The following is a 20,413-nucleotide window of genomic DNA, read 5'->3' as shown; positions in this document are numbered from 1 at the left end:
ATATAACCAAAACACCTTTTCCAAAATGTAAGAGAATGGTGGCTGATTGCACTGCCAGACATCACAGTGCCGCTACAGCCGACTAGTATTATAATTAGCCATACCAAAACAAAACTAGGTCTCTGTGCCTTAGGCTCAAGCTTTTTATACTGTGAAGCATGAACTGCATAAACGACATTTCGTTAGTGATGTATACTTCAACATTATTACAGAATGATTTTACTTCATTCTCCTGGGAGGCTGAAAACAGAGATCTAAACAGAGGATCAGCCAGCCTTCACAAAGGAGACAGAAAGGGAAAAAAAAGAAAAAGCAAACCTAGGAAATTAAATGTGCATGCACAATTCGTAATCCAATTACTTGTAAAAGCCCAGCGGAAGACATAAAAAAGCCTAAATACACAAAACGAAATAGCAAGAGCTTAAATAAGGCTACTTTACCTAAAATATTCTGATTATTACTGCAGGTCACACTTCTATTCTGCAACATCATTTTTATAAAAAACAGCAAAAAGGTTTTCATATAGTACAATTGCATATCTAACTAAAAAGGAGATACAAAAATAGAACGTGTAGTAGGGATGATAACAGCAGCAGTGTGTCCCGTGCCATGTGTGTTTCTGTTCCAGTTCCCTGTTTTCCATGGTTGATACCTTAAAAATATCATTTATGATGGCATTTTCTGGAGTAGAATCTGAAAATGAAGTCTTGTGTGTGGCTCAGAGAGAGACAAAAAATACTTTCATAGTTTCTGGGTGCAAGGAAACAAAAACTAGAGTTCATAGAAATAGTGATTCCCACTATAAAAAAATGTCTTTCTAAAAGTATTTGAAAGAAATTTTCATGGTTGAAGTGAATGAGGGTTCAAAGATGGATCCTGGCTCTGCAGTGACATGCACAGAGACAAACTGGCTCAGCCACGTGGGAGCTTTTGAAAATTGCATGAAGTTTGTTAGCTAAATTCCCAGGCATTGCTAAGGTAGGATGTGATCAACATGCATGAGCGGCTAACTTTTTGCTACGCAACCAAATGACTAGTTAAATGCATCACTACAGAGGCCTCTAGGGCAAACAACAAATCTCATCTGTTTTTCTACAGCTTATACTAGCTAGAGAGGTACATAAGGGCTTTGGAGGCAGGGGGAAGTTGCTGTAATGGGGAAGGAGTATTGTTTTGCCCTAATGAGTCTTTCGGATCAATTTATGCCTGTACAGTAACGTAGGTCACAGAAATAAGCTAAATTATGCTTGAAATAGATAAGAAAATCAGGAAATTGTTTATATTTTTGGAAAAGAGTAAGAAGTGTCAATACCAACAAGAATCTTGCTACAGCAAAGATAACTGTAGCTTTTTATCTGATTAAGCTGCAACGGTTTAACAGGATTAGTTTGACATGAGAAAAATAAAATTAGAGGCTACGCTTGAAAACAAAGGCTTATCCATGCACAAGCAAAAACATGTTATTTCAATGCCAAAACTAAGTAAATATCATCCTACATTATGAAAAAAACCCAATCTTTCTGCATTTACTAGAGTGCCTCATGAGCAGTGGAAAACCAAACTCTGGTATATTTGCTGGATTTATAATGTCTAACTAGTCTTCGGATCAGGCTGCAAAATCCAGCCACTTATTCAGTTGTTTTGTTTTTTTTTCTGAATAGAACAGGTTAACAAAGTTCTTTGCTGAGAAAAACTGAAGTGCTTCTTTTTCTTTGATACTGTAAATAGCCTAGAGACTATAGTAAATACATCAGAAAAACAAAAGGAAAAATTTAGTAAATGTTTAATTGCTCTTTGAAGCCAGAGTTCAACATTGCCTGGTTTGGTTTTGCTAATTTGTACCAGAACACTTCAGACATGCTAGCTAAATAATAACATCACCACCACTACTAATTTTGTGTTGTGTTTTGGTTTTATGCTGCATCTTTAGGGCTCTGCAGAATATCTGTACCTAACTTAACGAAAATACTCGTGGTAACAATCAGCTTTCTCAGCTGTAAGCTCCACCCTGTGGACAGTTTGTGATTTCAACTGGTTGGCAGACGCCTCTTCTGGACTAAGGTGTGCTATTTCAGACAATAGTGTCATGCCTACGGCATGGGGAAAAGGAATAAAATAAATGGTACGGTGTTAACACATACTTCATTCAAGAACTTTTCCCTGTAAGGCAAACAAATCAATGCTATTTACTTCAGAAACAGGAGTAAAGTTCTGAATTTTTAAAAATTAAAACCTTTTCATATTATTTCAGAAAATCCTCCCTATTTTAGCAATGCACTTACAGTCATTATTAATACAGTATGTTACTGGCTTTAAGCCTTTGTGGAATACAGAGAGACTTCAGCATGTATTCAACTTAAGCATGTACTCAAGCAAAGTAAAGGAAGTAGAGAACTCTATGAACTCTTGAGACCGGCTACAGGAATACCAAATGATTGGTCACTCATGGGAATTCTTGGCTACTAAATGACATTATATTTAAATGTATTATAACGTAGCTTGTATGTTATCAGAGGAAAGCCTTCACTCTCATAGGTCTGCATAGATTGGCGATTCCACAGCTGTGGAAACAAAGGAACACTTCTTATTCAGTTATATTAAATGTAGATAGTCAATAAACTGGAATGCTACAGAAATACCTCTACTTGTTTTGAATTAGTAAATCCGGAGAAATAGAATTACAGCTAACACTTTAAAGTAGCACTTCATGTAATGTGAACATTAATTCAGCTTAAGGGGGACATACTCTTTCATGCTAGCTAAGTGATGCTTGACAAGTTGACAACAGAATCCTTAGGCAACTACAATTAAAGAAAAATCCAAACAAATGTAAGGTCGTACGCTTTCCCCATATTGTGACAAAGAGGAAATAACATTTTAGAAATTCTAGGGTACTTTAACACTAGTGTACTTTGACACACACACTGCTATGTTGTACTTGATCACACTGGCTTTAGTTTTATGCTTTAGTTTTATACGGTCTTGAGGGACTGGATTCTCTACTGCAAAAGCCACCAGGAAACACGAGATGCCCGTCCCTCGTTCCTCTGTGGTTCTCAGAAATTTAAGGGATTCAGAGAAAGGCCACTAACAGGAACGACTCCTGGTCAGATTGTGTGCCTGGGAAATGAAGTCAGCAAGACTGGGGAATGACGAGGAGCACAGTGAAACACTGCTGTAGAGAAGGGAATGGGACACTGCTTGTGGAGAGGCAAGAACAGGAGTTGAATTGGGGCAAGGGGGAAAGCTGTGGGAAGGAGGAGAAGCAGGTAGTGACTGAGTTAGAAAGCAGGAGATGATTCCTCATAGGAGATGGACAGAAGAGCTGGGCGACTGAATCATATCCATGGCATCCATGGTGCCTGGGAGCATGCACAGAACATGCTTTGGGGAAAAAAAGGCAAGAAATAAGACGAAGGATACTACAACAAGAAGAGGCTTAGTAAGCATCAAATGGTACATCAAAAGCATGAACGAGTAATTTAACTTTGGACATGTCAGAGAACATTAGTGATGCAAGTAATGACTGAACAAGTGACAAACACTGTAACAGGCCCTGTGTTTGTGCATGAGTTTAATGAGTGAGACTCAAACTATTATCTTCAAGGTAGGATTTTGTTTTCTACTGAAAGCATAAAAATCATATTCTGATTCTCAGGTTTCTGAGATTCCCTTCCTGAAGTGTCACTTCTAAATAGCGAAAGCAGATGCCAGGGCTTCTTTTTCTGCTGTTTTCAGGAGTGCATTGCACACCTGTAGTTTGTAATATAAGGGCCTCTGACAGTAATCACTTCTCCAATAATTAACCATCAGCATTAACCACAGGTCTCAAATAAACATGCATATTTTAGATCAAAACTCCCAATCTAATATTAATTTTATCAAATTCTCTTCAGTGTCAGGATTAAGATAATGATTTTCTGATAAAAGAGAAAAAAATTAGTAAGCCCTCCCTTTGCAAACAAGGAAGGATACAGTCAGCACAATGTTTTCTATTATTGCAACCGCTGCAGTAAGATAAGGTATTTTTTTCTAAAATCTAGATCTACTGAGATATAACGACAAAAACATTTTACGCAGATTTCAATATTCAAGAAAAGCACCAACAAAGCATAATGTCTCAGTATAAACCAATTTGGCCAGTATTTCAAAGGCTATTTAAGAAGAACCACTGGCAGTCACAGAGATAGCTGAACCATTTTCTGCAGTTTGTGACTTAATGATAGTAATTTCATGTACAGTACGAGCTTTGGTGTTCTGAATTAAAATTCTAATTCAGCAAAAAGCATTTCTAGACAGGAAAGAGAACCAAAGAATTATATTTGTGTTTTAATTTAGCTAATCATTCATTAACAAAATATTCCAATATATTTAGTATCACTTCAACATACGTATTGCTGATAAAGAAGTCAGAGATCATCAATAACTGAAGAAAATGTGAGAGGATGCCAAAAGCTTGCTGCCTGATTTCAGAAAATATTTTGATCTTAATATGTAACAACAGATTGTCAATGTCCATGCATCGCCCAGACTGTATGTTAATTAATTAGACTTGATGATCAAGAGCTCTGTCTTTTCAATTATGTTTTAACAAAATGATCTGTAAAATCAGGACACTCTCATTGGCTAACAGGCAATCCATAAAAAGTTCAAAATACAGGATTGGAAGTTACAGATGTCAACATATATCCGTGAAAATTACTAATTTATGATTAATAGATGGGTTCGTGTATTCCAATTCTTTTCCCAAAATAAGAAGAAATTCTTTAAAAAAATTCAAGACATCTGGGATATTTTCAAAATGCGCACTTCAATCAACAGTGTGTTCCCCATGAAGAAACTTCACAGAATGCTTAACATATTTTGTTACATGTTTTCAAATTCTCTTTCTTAATATATATTCTTGTAAAAGGGAATTCTTACCAAGAATATTAGCTGTGGCATTTGAGTTGAAAATAAAAATCTGATTTCAACCACTTTTCCTTCTTTCTAAAGTAGTAAGTTTCAACTATCAAGAGATAATTAATTGTATACAGTTGCAGCATTTGTATTTTTTTAAAAAGTGCACTAAGCTTTTCATATTGACTTCTCAAAATGGTATTGTTCTTCTTTATCCTAGTAAAATCTGATTATTTCACAAAAGAGAATTCCGTAGAGAAATAACGAGGACTTCCTGTGCTGTCTGAAATGGAATCACATTGAAACTTTTTCCTCGTACAAGATCATTTCCACAAGTTTGAGCTTTCCAGAGGGCTTCTTCATGCAGTTACAGCAAAAGGTTTCCAAACTGAAATATAGCAGCTGACATTGAACCAAAAAACATGTTCCAAATTGTTGTGGTTAGTAAAACAAGAGTGCCCTCTGTCGATGATGAACTCAGGATCAACCACTTTGGCACAAATAAAATACGTTTTTGTTTGAAACGTGTCAAATTAAGGATAACTGCCTCCCTCTTCCCGCAAAAAACGATTCTGAAGTTACCACAGGTTTGAACTAAAATGCAAAAATTCCTCTTTACAGACACAAGCCATGGGCTTCTCCACTGAAATAATCAATGAAAAAATAACATTGCTATGAGAAAGTGTTTTACCTCTTCATAATAGCGGAGATTATTCTCAGCCACATTAGTGAACGTTGATCTCATATCACACTGCATGTTTTGCTTCCACCTGTCCCAATCCGCTTTCAGAGCATTATTGGCACATTCGACTTTGTCTTCAAGTTTCCCAATCTCTTCTGAGAACTAGATGTGAATTGTAAACATTAAAAAATATTAGTAAAGTCACCATTTCAAAAGTGATTGAAATCAAGTGGTTGTAGTGCAGACAAACAGAACTGCAGAACAAAGGCTGGTATTTAACTTAGCACAGAAAATCATTCCCCAGGGATAAATTTAAATTTTATTCTTAATGACTAACTCGGTACAATTTCTGAAACATTAATAACAGAAATTCTAGCCCAGAATTAAAGTGTTGCTGAAGATATTTTTACTGACTGAGAAGTTACAGACTCCAGCACCTCTTTGCTAATACTTGACAGTAATGCATCTAAAAAGGAAAATATAGAGGGCTTTACTGAAGCAGAATCAACTATACAAATTAGATTTGTCCAGAAAAACTGAGAAAACCCTGACAGAACCTTTGATAACCTCAGGAGAAACCAGAATGGGGAGAAGACAGCAGAAATCAAAACCACAAACTTTCTGATTTCTTGCCTGTCACCTCGCAGTTTTTTCTTGTGGAACTAACTTCTGTGTGACCATGTGTGGGAGAGAGAAATACAGAAGCAGAAAAGGACTTCTGCAGAGAAGAAACTCTTTCACAGCGATCCAGGATCAAAAACCTTGAGGGCTACTCTACAGACATTATTTTCTTCTAATTAGTGCAGATGCACAACGTGACTTTCAAGTTAATGGGAATGAGTAAGTGGACAGAGGCCCTCTCTTTAATGAGTCTTCTAGCCTCTCAATAATTTTGTTACCTATTGTCATTTACTAATCAGCTGTGTCAGTCCTGGCTGGCACCCAGTCACAGAACGAGGTACATCTTCTGCAGCTACAGTGCAAATTCATCTGCTGGGTCTGCACAGCGACTGTCTGCAGCAGGAGGGAGCTCAGGCAGAAACACCACCAGTAGGGAACATCAAGCAGGAAAAGTTAATCTCCTTGTATGGTTTCCGTTGCAACTCAGGTCCCATACACCTTCCTCTTCTTCCTTGCATTCTGCTGTGAGGCAAAGATGGGGTTTTCCTCATACAACACCCCTGTAAGGTTGGATAGCTCCTCCTGCTCTCTGCAGAGCTGGTGCTTTCATTGGTATGAACATCAGGATTCCAGGATTAACTTCCAGGATTTCCAAGGAATGCTTAGGCTATTGGCAGAATGCAGAAATGTCAAAGTTCAGAGCGGGATGTGGGAAGTCTTGGCTTTCCAGCTTGAACCATGCAGGGAGGACAGTGTTCCAGTGCAACAGCCGGCAGTGCTGCCACCATCAGAAACAAACTAAGCGGCACTGCCTGAAATGATCACAGAAACTGAGCCCAATGCTTAATTCACAAACCACAGATCCCAGTTCACTTTGACATACTAGAATACTTCAGCTCTTAAAGTAGCCAAAACCTTCTTAGCTAGTAAAACAGAAAATTTCATCTGAATGGATTTTCTCCACATTCCATGATACACAGATGAATAAACATTTTTAGTTAATTTGATTTCTACACTGATTTTCCTTACCACACTTCTAGATTAATGAAATACTGGTTATTAATCAAGAACAAAATGCAAAATATTATTTCTACCTTACTAAAAAGCCCACGTTCAATTATCTAGCCAGACCAGTAATCAAACTATGGACAAGGGTAAATTTCAACTACCAACACTGTATTCAATATGAAAAGGTTAATGCAAAGTTTAAATGTGGGGAAATTACCTTTAAAGGAATTACAGGCAGCTGGATTCGGTATCTTGGGCATGTCCCAAGTTAATTGCCTTACCTTCAAATACCAAAAATGAGTGCACGCAGAATACTGAAAACTGTGAATATTTTCTAGATGATTTAGAGTAGGAAAGGCAGTCAAATCCATTTTCTGCTTTTGCAAGAAAGAAGTCCCTATATGGCAATAAGCTAGGCTACACACGTAAAGAACTTTTCCGACTTAAAAGTGCTGGCTGCAGCAGCTTCCCCTTATCTCATTCTTCATATCTTTAAGACACTATTTTTGTCTTGCCTTTTCTAGGAACTACGAATTGCTTCCACGGTGTAGTCACAATGTGATGTGGACAGGCAGACTCTGTTCTACATCCCTGCCTGGATATGCATTTTAAACATCACTCTCTAAAGCCCAAAAGAAACTGTGTTGTATCAAGGCAAGAGTTGGACTTGAGGTCTAAAACCAGCATTATACCACACTTCTTCATCTCAAGTAGAGAGGGTTAAGATCTACTTTTTCAAAACTGAAAGAAACATAAATGCCACCCTCTTCAGCTGCCATGATAGCAGAAATCAAAGAAGAATGGCTTGGTCTCAACAAAAACATCTACCTAGTGTGCTCCTCATTTACAAGGTGTAAATTGTTACAATTTATCCTGCAAATTAAATATGATTCTGAATCCATTTTCTTACATTGATCTCACTGAGGCAGCTAGTGTGATAAATGAAATCTCACATCAGTGATCCCCAGAGAAGGACAGCACAGTGCTAATCAGCCATCGGACCACGGGACAGGAAGGTGGGAGCCAGACACTGCTAGGGCAGAGCCAGACGTGAACAGTGCGACCTGCAGCCAAAGAGACTTGGCCCAACAGCCAAATTACCTGGTAAGTGACACAGCATTTTACACTAGCTCAGTATGCAAAATAGCATGAATTTCTATCTATCTGCTACATGAATTAATCCTACAGCTTGGTGATACTAACCCTTTTTAGCCTAGAGTTAAAAGATAAAAAGATATATAAGATATATTCAGAATGTGATAGCTTCAGCATTTCATCTCTTTAGTACTTAGTTTCAAGCCTGAACACTAGAATCCTTAAGTTAGCATTTAATGCTTATCTGGTTCTGTCAGAGCACATTATACCAACCTTTTGTCAGAATTAGTATTGGCACTAGTGGCAGTACCAAGACTTAAAAACTCACAAACCACAGAGGGTTGCACTAGCATTGCTGTGTATGCCTTCAGAATGGAGCATGGGAGTGATGGAGCCAAAACTCCAACATCTTTACAGCCAGAGCTCTGGAGGTAAGAAAGGTCTAAATAATCAGGAGGACACCAAAGGCCTCCTAAATGTCTCTGTCAGAGCCTGCATACAAAGTCACAGTCTTCAAACCTTCCATAGCCTGAACAACTGCCTTCTTCATGGACTAAATTTTGGAGTGGGAGACAAGGTTTTGGCTTTTTAGCAGCACCACAAGCAGCCTTCTAAAAGCCTGGTGGCAGAAGCACAGCAAGAAAACGTTTTTTCCCAGCCAAGGAGCCTGACATCTCGTAAGGTTTAATTTGCGATTCCAGCCTATTTCAGCTGCACTGACCTTGGGGACGTTTTGTATTCTCCTGCTGTATAACCTCGTGTTTGTTAAATCATTTAATGTTTGCCGTGACCAATGGTAAAGATCTCACAGCCTTTTATCAGCTCTAATGACAGTCTGAGATTCCTTATCTATGGTGGAAATGTACTTCAAATGAGATTAGAGTTCATGCCACTCATTGTCAGCAGAATTTCTGGCTACTAGATTGCACTGACAAGTTCGATCTGACATCTGTGAGATCATCAGAAGCTACAGGAGTTCTGCTTAGGAACAGAAATGTGCAAATACAGCCAAACTCAGTGTTTGACACCAATTCCAACAACAGTACCTGTGTTATGACCACCTTTTATTCGGAAACGAGTCTGGTTAGAAAAATCAGCAATATATTTCAACACATAATAAAAATTAAACCATAGTAAAAAACTGATTAGGAAAACAGTTAAAAGTTACTTGAATGGTTAAAAATAGCAGTACACCATTCTCTGTGGCCAAACTATCATTAACAGAAAAGGCCTTCAACTTCTAATTAAGAAAAAGTCTTCAGGATACAGCTGCCACTCAATTAGAGAACACAGGATTTTATGATCAGATTAGACTAACAGACATCTGTTTTAGTGCTCTTGTGAGACTGCAAGGAGAATCAGGCTCTCAGAAACAGGATTTTTTGAAATGAGTAAGAACTAGAGGGGTTGGAAAGATAAAGCAAAGATCTGAACACCTCGGGAATCACACCGTCCAAAGGCTTTTACCAAAACTGTAAACACAGTTTGGAAACACAGAAACAGTGAAAAAAGATGAAGTTGTGCAAACTGATCTCAAAATTTTACTGGAAGCAAGTACAAACATCTCTCTATGGAGTAAACCATTGTCAATATCAAATCAACATGGTATGATCAACACTGTGCTAAAGGGAAAAATATGCTTTTTTTTCTGTAACAGTTCAGGAAAAGAAAGTGCATGCACCTTGTCTGAGGACTCCATCAGATTATAACAGAAATACGTTCTGAAAAGACCGCGTCCTGCCAGGCAATGTTCCCTTCCCTACGGTGGACAGCAGTAAGACTAGCTGCTAAACAAGCTGTATGAAATTGCAATTCATCGCTGAATCGCTCTGTGCAAATGCAACTGTTTTTAGCAGGCTGCCAACAAACCATGCAAATAGGAAGTACTGATTAAGAGGGACGCAACATTGAAAAGTTGATACAACTAGCTGCATACAAATAACTTACACAATGACGTATAACACTCCTTTCTGCCAAAAGAAATTCTTAGAACCACAGAATCATAGGACATCTGAAGTTGGAAGGGACCCATAAGGATCATTCTTAATATATACTGTGCTTTTACATGCAATGCAACTCATGCGTGCTGCCGGCACAGGGGGCACCCATGGCGCGGGGTGCTGGGTGCTGACACAGGCAGGCTGCAGGAGGAGCCTGCAGCGGGTCTGCCAGTGCCCTCACAAGGCGGCACGGGAATACGGCGGCCTGCAGCCAGCAGAGGACAAGGACCTGCCATTGCTACCCCAACTCCCAGCCTAGGGGGCTTCTCCAACTTACCATCCTCTGCGCATTTTATAACAGCTTCAAACTTTATACGTAAACTAAGGACAAAGGACAGGAGAAGTGGCAGAGGAAGCAGAGCAACAAAAACAGGTTAGAGAACGCAAAGGCAGCGAAATGAGAGGACAATATAAATAAACAGAATTTCTACTTCAGGAAAAAACAAAACCGGAGGTATTTACTTACTGTTCCACTGCAGTACACAGAGGCAAACTGTTACAAAATACACCATAACCATCGTAGATATCAGCCAGTGATAATATATTCTTATGTATTCAGCTCAGTGACAAGAAATCAAATAAAAATACGCATTTCAAGTGCCAAAAACTATCTAAACAGCTCATCTTTACATGAAAGCTAATTACGACAACCCTAATAAAAAGTATCTGAAATGTCAAGGACTTTCTCCTTCGATGTACTAAAAAGTTACAGTGATTATTATTTAGTCATTTTTATATAGTATTTACACTGTATAACACTTTGCGTTAACACTGTGCTAAAAGGACATTATTTCGGCTGGAGAGTTAATAAAAAATTTAAAAAATGCCAATGCCCAGCTCAGAAGTTCGTTGTAATCGGCCCGCCGAGCCTCGCTGATGGGTTTGGGGATGCCTACCCCACAGGCTACCATTTACGGTCTGACTTCACTAGAATGAACGAAGGTGTCATACTGGAAGTAAAAAAAAATCCCTGGGCCCAACCAGATAAGACAGAAACCTGGAAGAACAGAATCCAGAACTTTTTATTTTAAAAAAGTTTAATGAACAGCTTTGCTCATTCTAACCACCTCCTCTCCCTCTCCGACATCAATGGAGCAGCAGCTACAAAAGCAATGCAGCGAGTCTTCCTTTCTTTTAACTCCCAGTGTGGAAGTAAACAGAAACGCTAAAAATAAGCTGCGGTACAGTCTGTGTTGACAAAACACAGTGGTCGCCCACTATTACCAGTCCTTTGCTCCAGCAGCCTATCTACTGAAGTTTTGCATCTTTCTCACAATTGCCTTTGCCTGGCGTGCATAGCTACGAAGACCAAATCTTTTCAGAATAAGTATGAGAATAATAGAGAGACCATCCAGTTACAAAGCATGGCTTCAGAGGACACGCTTTCTTCAGGGGATCATCTTTTGCTGTTAGAATAAGGCCTAGAAGATTTTAAGTTTCTGTACATACTCACCAGATCCTTTTCTGTCTTTTTATGGGCTAAAGCATCAACTTTGGCGTCAAGCTCGCCTTGAATTTGGTCTCTCCTTTTGAAAACACCCTTAATATAGAAGACAAAAAATAAGAAGTAAACCGCACCAAATTTTAGCCATCTATTCAGAAAACCATCAAACAACTTGGCCATTTAATAAATTAAGCAAGATCACAGAATGATGCCATTTAATAATTTTGACTTGATACATGTACTTTCCTCAAAAAAAATCTTAAAATCATGTAATGAAGACTTATTTTTCAATACCTGTATTTTATCTTACGTGTTTTTCAAGAATCTTAGTAAATCCAAAATCAGTACTGCAAGAATCTGCCATAGACATTATCATTGCAAGTTGTATGAGAAAAACTGCAAGAGCAGTTTACTTAGTATCAGCTCAACTTAACTATATATTCATATTTTAAAACAGCAGCATGAGTCTGCCAAATCTCATGAACAAAAGTATCTTCTTTGAGTAAAAGGTACAATATAAAGTAGAATAAATGACTAAAAATGGTATACCCAGCATTACTGAAATTGCGACTTTAACCTTCAGTATTATTTTGTAAGTGCCAAACGTGGTTCAGTAAAATCAGATAAAATGATCATAAAAATGATAAGTGTTCTAACATGGATATATGTGCTTATTTTCAGCATGTGTAATTATTTCCTCCTTTAAAACTGTCTTATCAGGTATTGGATTTTTAGCATAATGTCAAAAAATAATTAGAAAGGGGAAGGAACATTACTTGTTAAACTACAAAACAGGAACGATATTACAGATTAAATTTCCATTTCCGATGCTCATTTGCTCTGTGACCTTGAGGAAGCCTTACGAATTTCTCTTTGCCTTAGTTTCCTCATCTGTAAAAGCACACTCAGGTGTGCTTATCTTGCAGAAACATTGCAAGGCTTTAGTCCTTTAAAAAAAAAGAATCAGAAGCAGGACATATATAACGACAAATCTCAAAACTTCTTTTACATTACCTTGCCACAACTGGTTTTATTGCTTCTTCTGCATATACTAAAGAGATTTTCAGTATTCACCTCTAGCATAAGGCATGTTGAAACAGCACAGGGCACAAGCAGCTCTACCTTCTCTAGCTGTCTTATTTGACTGAGTTCTCTTTGAAATCTTGTCACTTTAACAAACACAATAGAATAATTTAGGAGGTTAATTTTCAAACAATGTTTCAATGTTTCTTTTTGAACAGGTACTCACTAGAAAAATTTAGTAAACCTGACTTTGGGCAATTCTGAGTAACAGATTAGCAATACATACTAATGCTCATAAATCTGCGTTTCAGTAGCTCAGAGTATCTTTTGGTTAGATAAATACAGAAAATGTTTAGCTGTAAGCATAGAAGCAAAACAAATATGTCTGGAACAGCTTTCCTTCATATTACAAATGCTTTCTTTTTTTTACTATTTCTTTTGCCTCTTTTAAAACTGCTTTAATGACTGTTTGTCAAATTTATCACAAATACTCCTTAAATTACAAAATAAACCCAATTATTTTAATATTAACGTGCTACAAATACAGACAAGTGCTGACTTCTAATGGCAAACAGAGGGACTATGTTTTTAAAACATATTATTATACTTTTACAATTTTTTGGTGTAATATTTAATGGTACCCGGCCACGAAACCCTCCAATAATTGTATGTGGACCCATAACCAATTTATTGCTGCAATTCGTACCCTGAGGCACAGCAGTACTCTGCACTCCCCAGATTTGGTCTGTGAGTCAGGAAGGAGCCAGTCCAAATGTACATATTTTAGCTATGAAATCATCTCTTCCCCAGTTTAAGGCTGAACTCCCAAGACTGGAAAATACAAGGATTGTATTGCATTGACCGCACCTTCTGCACATTTGCGCATGATCTTGGCAGCACCGCACAAAGGTCCCTGTGATGAGGGGTTAAACACGCCTCTGAAAGCAGGTTTTACGAGTGTGTGACTTCCCCTATTGCATTTTTATCAACTAGTAGTTCCCTGTCCAAGCTGTGAGAGGGAAGTAAACAGTAGGAAAAATAAAAATCCATGGCAAATGAAAGGAAAAGAACAGTTGTAGAACAGGAACAAGCTACTGGAGATTTTCCTCCGGACAGGACCTCAAGGCAGCCTAATGCTGCATTGCAAGTGTTGCATCAAGAACACTGCAAGCAGAAAAAAAAGCAATGAGCAACAGCTACTTGTAACGTGTGCACGAAGAGCCAGGTAGTCACTCTGGGGTTTGTCCACAAAAACCTCTCTGTGCCCTGGACAAAAGAGAACGCCTGAGAAAGGGTGAGCCAGGCTGCAGACTGGAAGGCAATGGGCAGGCAGCATCTCTTCAATAGCATGAAGGCTGGGATGGCTCACGGGTAACAGACTTAGAAATTCGGAAAAATAAATCTGGAAGTGGGGCAGAGGAAGAAGACCTGCAGTTGCAAGGACAGTAATCTCTTCAGACCTTTAAGCAAAGCAGTACCTACCTCCATCTACCTGCACGTACATGTAAATAAGGAGGCCTGCGAGATACAGGACATTTTGTATGGCCCTTCTTTCGGTGAAGCTGGTTTCAAAGACAGCAGTCATTGCAGCAGTAATTCTTAACCTCTCAGTAGCTAAGCCTTACTGAGAAACTGGCAGTGCTCTGCACAGTGCCAGCAATGGCTGAGTTAACTTGGGTCTTGCTCTACCCATGGCCTGCAACACACTCTCCGCCCCTACTCAGAAACCACCGCAGCAGGGGCTGGGTTCCCAGCAGAGAGGCAAGAACGGATACTGCAGCTTGCATTGCTCAAAAACTAGACAAAGAGGGGGTTGTACACATTTTCTGCTTTCTGGAGGCAGCAGAGCGGGAATTATGGCATGCTGAATTCAGTTACTTAATCATGTTGATTATCCATCAGCACTGAGTTTATCAATTCTGAAGTCTGATTTTTTTACGTTCTCTCCAAGCGTAAGAAAAACACGTACACAAAGGGAACTGATAGCATCACCTTATGGCAAAGACTAACACGTGCTTATATAATGGCACAGGGACTGGAAGTTCCCTGCTGTTCTGGAAAAAGAAAACAGTTTAGGAACATCTCCTAGAAAGGGAAAAACCTCTCCACTCCTTTTCCCCCACACAATCTGTTACTCGATGAGTTCATATTTCAGCAGTGTCAGAGGAGGTCTTTCTCAGCTGCTGTTCCCCAAACCTTTCTGTGTTCCCGCCTCTCTCCTACAATGCAGAGCTCTCTGAAGATGGCAAAACCAGACGCTCTTTAGCCCAGCTACCAAGGGCTGCCTCCCATGCAAAACTATCAAGCTCTTCTCACCTGGAAGGGGTGCCTCTTGCCTGATTAACAAGGGGAACAGGAACAACCGGATTCCCTGCTAACGGACAGCAATCCTATGCTGCCCACGTTTAGCAACAACAGTAAATAGAGGGACTGCAAAACCATTTTCACCAGTTGCAAACTTTCTTCTTGTGTTTGTCACGGGACTAAGCCAAACTTTATATACAGCCATAAGCAATCCTTAAGGAAACCTTACCATCAGAATTTCACTGTAGAGAACGTATTCGTGTAAAATCGGCAGCAGGTTTTCCGACAGCCCTGCCATTCGCTTCTCCGTAGCCTTGCAGCACTTGTCAATGCAGCTGGCAACACCTTTTAGGGAGTCGGCTATATCTTCTTCCGATGCTGACCAGAGTGTGTGGATGGGGCCGTATTCCTTCATTTCATTAAAATACTCTTAACAGGAACATACACACATATTAGTCCTTTGTTCATTAATCGATGTGTAAGTGATACTAATTGCAACCTCATCTTTACTGTCAACAAAGAGACTGAGGCTAATGTTTAAATTTGCTCAAATGACCAAGATAAGTAAACTGCAGTTCATTGTTTACGAAAAAACTAATCAATTAATGTATTGTAATTAAGCAGTTCCCAGAAACCTATCAGCAAAAATGCCCCAGTCATTTTAAAAGGACAGGTGCACTCTGAGACCTGATGGGTTGTATTCAGTTCACCCCATGATCTGAATTACTTCACGTTGTCTTCACACAGAGGAACGGGAGCCATAGCAGCCCCCGGCAGCAGTTGGTGTGACTTGCTTCTACTGCCCTGAATTCTTCTGCTACAGTAATGCTCCGAATCCCACTATTAAAACCAGTAGCCTTGGTGTGTCCCAAAACCTGCAGAAGACACGCTGAAGTTCACTCCAGTTCTGCAGGTGTGACCTCCGTTAGTAGCTTTTATTAATCTAAATACACGGATATCCTACGAATTATTTCTCTGATGTCTCTAGGCCAAATGATAATCTGTAAGCAGAGAGAGAAAGGTCCAGAATTCACTGTGCCATTTGGCAGGGCTAAACTTGGGCAAGGCTGGCTATGACCTGGAAGCTGCATGTTCACAGGAGGGTACTGTGAACACATGGGTCATGTATTGAAAACACAATTTCATCACAACTGAATTTATAATGAAGAAATGTCCAAGAAAAGATGCAAAGCAGATGTGTGCCATGAAAAGTGTAATGTTTACTTTGAGATTAATTGGACAAAAAAAAACCCCGTGGAAGAGATAATTAAGAATCTCATGTTAAGCTACTGCAAGCAGGAATGTTCTCTGAATCACAGCTATCAACAGTTCATATCCACGACAGTGCGGCCCTGCACACAACTGTTCTGCTAAGTGCTATTTGGCAAATCTAGAAAGAAGATAAAACCCACAGCATTTGGGAGCATGTCAAAATTCATAAGGTTTTCCAAGAAATATTTTGGCACTGATGCCTTGAACCTACAGACCTCAGCCTGCTATTTCCACTGAAGTGAATGATATCAAAAGGAAGTCTTTTCACTAACATGTATTTTCCCCAATTTAGTGAGGACACGCTGAGATCTGGTACTGCACAATAAAGCACAAGGGCTCAGTTATTAAAGAACACAGTGCAGCTCTTCAAATTATATTATACAGACAATAAAATCCCTGAAGTGCTCACCAGTGGAAATTCTACTGAACAGGCCTAGTCTGAGATTAGAGTCAACCTCAGAAAGTCAGTAATTTAGCGTTCAAGTAGGTGTTCAAACTGCTGTTACTTAAGGAAAAAATTGAGATTAAGTCATCCTTCTTAAGAAAACAGGCAGTTTCCCAAGACAGAAATTATGACCAACAGTAAACCTATTAAAAAAAAATCTACTTGGTTAACACAGAAAAAAGGTGCAGAATGAAACCAAAAAAAGAGATCTGGAATTTAGACAGCATTATGCCGGTATAAGACAGCACAGAAAACTGTGACTATTTACATTCCACTGAAAGTACAAAACAAAAGGTCATGCAGCTTTCCAAAAAGCACAAGTAACAAGACAGCCATGCTTGCTACATTTTCTTCTTTCTAAGTTCCTTATCCAGTAGTTCAATGACACGTTAAAACTCTTCCTATTAACAAGGTATTCAAACTAACTTGAAGGCCTGCCAAAGCCAGGACCATTATGAAAAGCACAGTATGAACACCGATTTCCCTTTTCCCCTGCTTGCTGGAAAGAGTATTTTGCCTGGCACAATGAAAACTAATTTACTTTTCCAATATATTAATTTCTTAAATCAAGAAAACTGATATTTGTTTTCTACTTACCCCTTTCCTCCTTGTAAATTCTATGAGCTATTTTGTCTAGTACGTTTATTTTCTGACTAAACGTTTCCATGTAATCGTTCATTTCTGTAAACATTTCAGGACGATTTTTAACTCCTCCTCTTACTGAGGATGCTACAGCTCTGACGGTCTGGCCCATCCTGCTCAGCAAGCCGGGACCCTGCTTCTTGTGTGAGGAGAGTTCCTGTAGAGAGAACACGCCGTGTTTATGTCCATGTACTTTTTAAAATTCTCTGAAAATAATGCATACTTTAAAGCTTTTCTTTTTTTTTTTTTTTTTTTTAAACAAAACTACATACATAAGGCTCTGTGTGTCTTTTCAGTGTAGAAATCTTACTTAAAAATTATTAGACCAGTGTCAGAACCGTACCGGTCACGTGCATTTATTAGCTATTAGCTTTCTGGGCAAACACAAGCATGCCGTGTATCACGCTCTCACAAGAGTGATTAAAGATGGCAGAGAACCTTTACCCTTTCATTCCGTAGGGTGAGTTAGCTAGTTTGCAATTTAGCCTTTTGAACAGGAAAGCAGAGGCAATGATTGCAGAAATAAGTCACTGAGAAAAGCAAACAATGTTCCTACTGGAAGAAGTAATCCATCTATTTTTTGTGTAACTGTTGCTAGAATAACCTTTGCTGAAGTTCAGAAGCAGGCTTTTCTGAGTACAAAACTCCAATTTTCCACTGGACTCATCTTGCAAAAATACAACAGGAAATTCAAAGGCTGTATTTTTCTTTTATGAGACCCGTATAGCTTTTAAAAAAACGCAGATGAAAAAGACAGTGCCATGCCAAAACAATAATTAATTTAAAATACTACTTTTCATATAATCTTGGAAGCTTATGTGTATACCAAAAAGCACGCAGAGTTGAAATATTGTGAATTTGCCACAAAAATCCAAAATGCAGCAACAAAAACTGCTTTGGAAGGTAGAGCAATATTTATGGCCACATGCATGATTACCAAAAGAACAGAAGAAAAGGTTATCTTGGAGGATGAATATTCCATAAATCCCCTGCCTTCTTCTGACACTTCTGTAACAAGCTGTGGGAGGACACTATTGAATACTGAACTAGGGAGACTCCTGATACACTCTACTAAGACAAGATGTGGTTTCACATAACTGTAAAAAAAATAAAGTCATTTTACCCAGGCCTGTGCAGTAAGAAAAATTTTGAAGTCTTCATTAAAAGTTAAAGTTGGATGGTCAGCAATACGGTTCAAAAATTTATGTAAAGCTTTTCTTCGAGTCTCAATGAATTCATCACTAAATCGTTCCACCATTCCCTTCATTATGAATTTTTCAGGCAACGGCTAAGGAAGAAAGAAAAAATATATTGTATAATTTGCATAATATTAAAGGTATTATAATAGTTCTTCTACTTACTAAAAACCATAGGTATACCTTGTAGAACCCACCACGCAAAAACCAAATTGTTATAAAGTTATCACATTCAACAGTGGTATAACATGGTTCTTGTAGCACACAGTGCAGGCGAATACGAGTACAACTAAGAAAGAAGGACATAAATTACTGCAAATGGCACAGTTACAAATATAAGAAATACCTTTATGGGATTTTTCATTACCACATATGTATAAAGCTAATGAAACTAGGCTGGTTTAACATTTGTGAGATTTCAGAAACTGAACAAAGACTTCAAACATCTCTGTATAAAACTGGAGCCATCTTATAAACAAATAAAAATAACTTAAGTTTTAGCAAACGAACAGGAATAATCAGTGTTGGATGTGCTTCTTCAAGTTTGCTCTTCAGCCAAAGGAAATCCTGATATCGTCTTCGAACTTCATATTCGCTGGAGTCAAATTCACCACGAGATGTCTGAAAACCAGAGGCAGAAAAAAACAGACCCAGGTTAGAATAACAGAAAAAAAAAGAACAAAATAGTTTTAGATTTCGGAGAAAACTGAGTACTTGAAGGGAGTGCATACACGCTTCTATTTGGCCCATGTTATTTGCTTGCTGTTTTTTAAACTGCAATGACCAACTACTTGAAGAGATAAAACGCATCCCATTTTAGCAAGAAATCAAAGTTCTATTGTAAAAAAAAAAAAGAAAAGCAAGCACTAAACTGCCCACAGAGTGACTTATAATAATTAGCCTACCACAATGTTACCAAAAGATTTCAATCATTATTTTAGCATGGCATTTTCCTTTTAGCAATCACGGTTATGTTCATTACTTTTAGGGCACTTCTTTCAAAGTGATTAGTAATCTATGAGTGAGGAAAGCCCATTTTTAACATTCTGAAAAAAACCCTCAAATAGCTGACATACGTCCTTGGGACCTGCTGACACTAGCCAACAATCCCCACATTCAAAAGATGAAAACTTCAGCATATCATAGCAATAACGCTTCCTGCGCTGCTTAATGGATTCCGCGTTCCATCATCAATTTCAGTTTTGTAGCCCTTTGTTAGAACTTGCCAACAAACCTTTAATGCCTAGAAAAAATGCTTATTACAGTGTTGCAAAATTGTCAGACCATGAGATCTATTTGATCGCTGCTCTATCTTTTAGAATCAAGCCACAAAGAGCCCATGTTTTCATCGAAGTAATGCGTGCTGTTTAGCACTCATTGCTGCGCAGAGATTTATAATACGATGCAAGTAAATTCTAAAAACCTCAAAACACGCTTTCGTAATCTAAACATTTTTGAGGGTTGAATAAAAAATTTTCAAGGTATGTGGGAGGAATGCTATGACTTTATCATCGACAACCAGCACTTCAAATTAAATACGATAAGAAAGGACAGAAGAGATAAAAAAGCAAAAGCAATCCACCTTACAGCTCTTCCATACTTGCCTGAAGAAAAAATGTTCTCTCGTCTACAAAAACATGCATAAAGCTAAACTTATTGCTAGCAAGCTAACGAAGATAGCACTCTTCCTACTCTTTAAATATTTTATGAGGAATGGATATCTCCTCTTATTTAAGGATGAATAATTCCCATTTGAAAATTTGGTTTTAAATGAATCTTTTA

At 38.4% G+C, this 20,413-nt stretch overlaps 2 protein-coding genes across 3 annotated transcripts in view; one reads left to right on the top strand and one right to left on the bottom strand.

Moving 5' to 3' along the window:
* The window catches only part of PLPPR5 (phospholipid phosphatase related 5), a 252,420-nt gene extending 246,836 nt beyond the window's left edge, over positions 1-5,584 (top strand). Inside the window, exons 15-17 of the mRNA XM_087730605.1 lie at positions 2,362-2,438; position 2,891; positions 5,222-5,584. Coding sequence (XP_087586731.1) covers positions 2,362-2,438; position 2,891; positions 5,222-5,305 — 162 coding nt within the window. The 3' untranslated portion in view covers positions 5,306-5,584. The remainder of the gene's footprint in view (positions 1-2,361; positions 2,439-2,890; positions 2,892-5,221) is intronic.
* Positions 1-20,413, bottom strand: part of SNX7 (sorting nexin 7) — a 30,854-nt gene that overhangs the window by 3,311 nt on the left and 7,130 nt on the right. Inside the window, exons 3-9 of one of the 2 annotated variants that reach the window (XM_087730604.1) lie at positions 19,142-19,252; positions 18,559-18,723; positions 17,391-17,592; positions 15,306-15,505; positions 11,759-11,845; positions 5,591-5,743; positions 4,304-5,287 (exon numbers count right to left, since the gene is read on the bottom strand). In XM_087730604.1, coding sequence (XP_087586730.1) covers positions 5,267-5,287; positions 5,591-5,743; positions 11,759-11,845; positions 15,306-15,505; positions 17,391-17,592; positions 18,559-18,723; positions 19,142-19,252 — 939 coding nt within the window. In that variant the 3' untranslated portion in view covers positions 4,304-5,266. Of the gene's footprint in view, positions 1-4,303; positions 5,288-5,590; positions 5,744-11,758; positions 11,846-15,305; positions 15,506-17,390; positions 17,593-18,558; positions 18,724-19,141; positions 19,253-20,413 lie in introns of those variants that run through there. The other variant, XM_087730603.1, reaches the window with a different exon arrangement.

The sequence above is a fragment of the Nipponia nippon genome, unplaced genomic scaffold (assembly GCF_047370975.1).
Source record: "Nipponia nippon isolate SJK-2023a ecotype South Korea unplaced genomic scaffold, ASM4737097v1 scaffold_5, whole genome shotgun sequence".
NCBI lineage: Eukaryota > Metazoa > Chordata > Aves > Pelecaniformes > Threskiornithidae > Nipponia > Nipponia nippon.
This window is presented reverse-complemented; position numbering and strand designations above follow the sequence as displayed.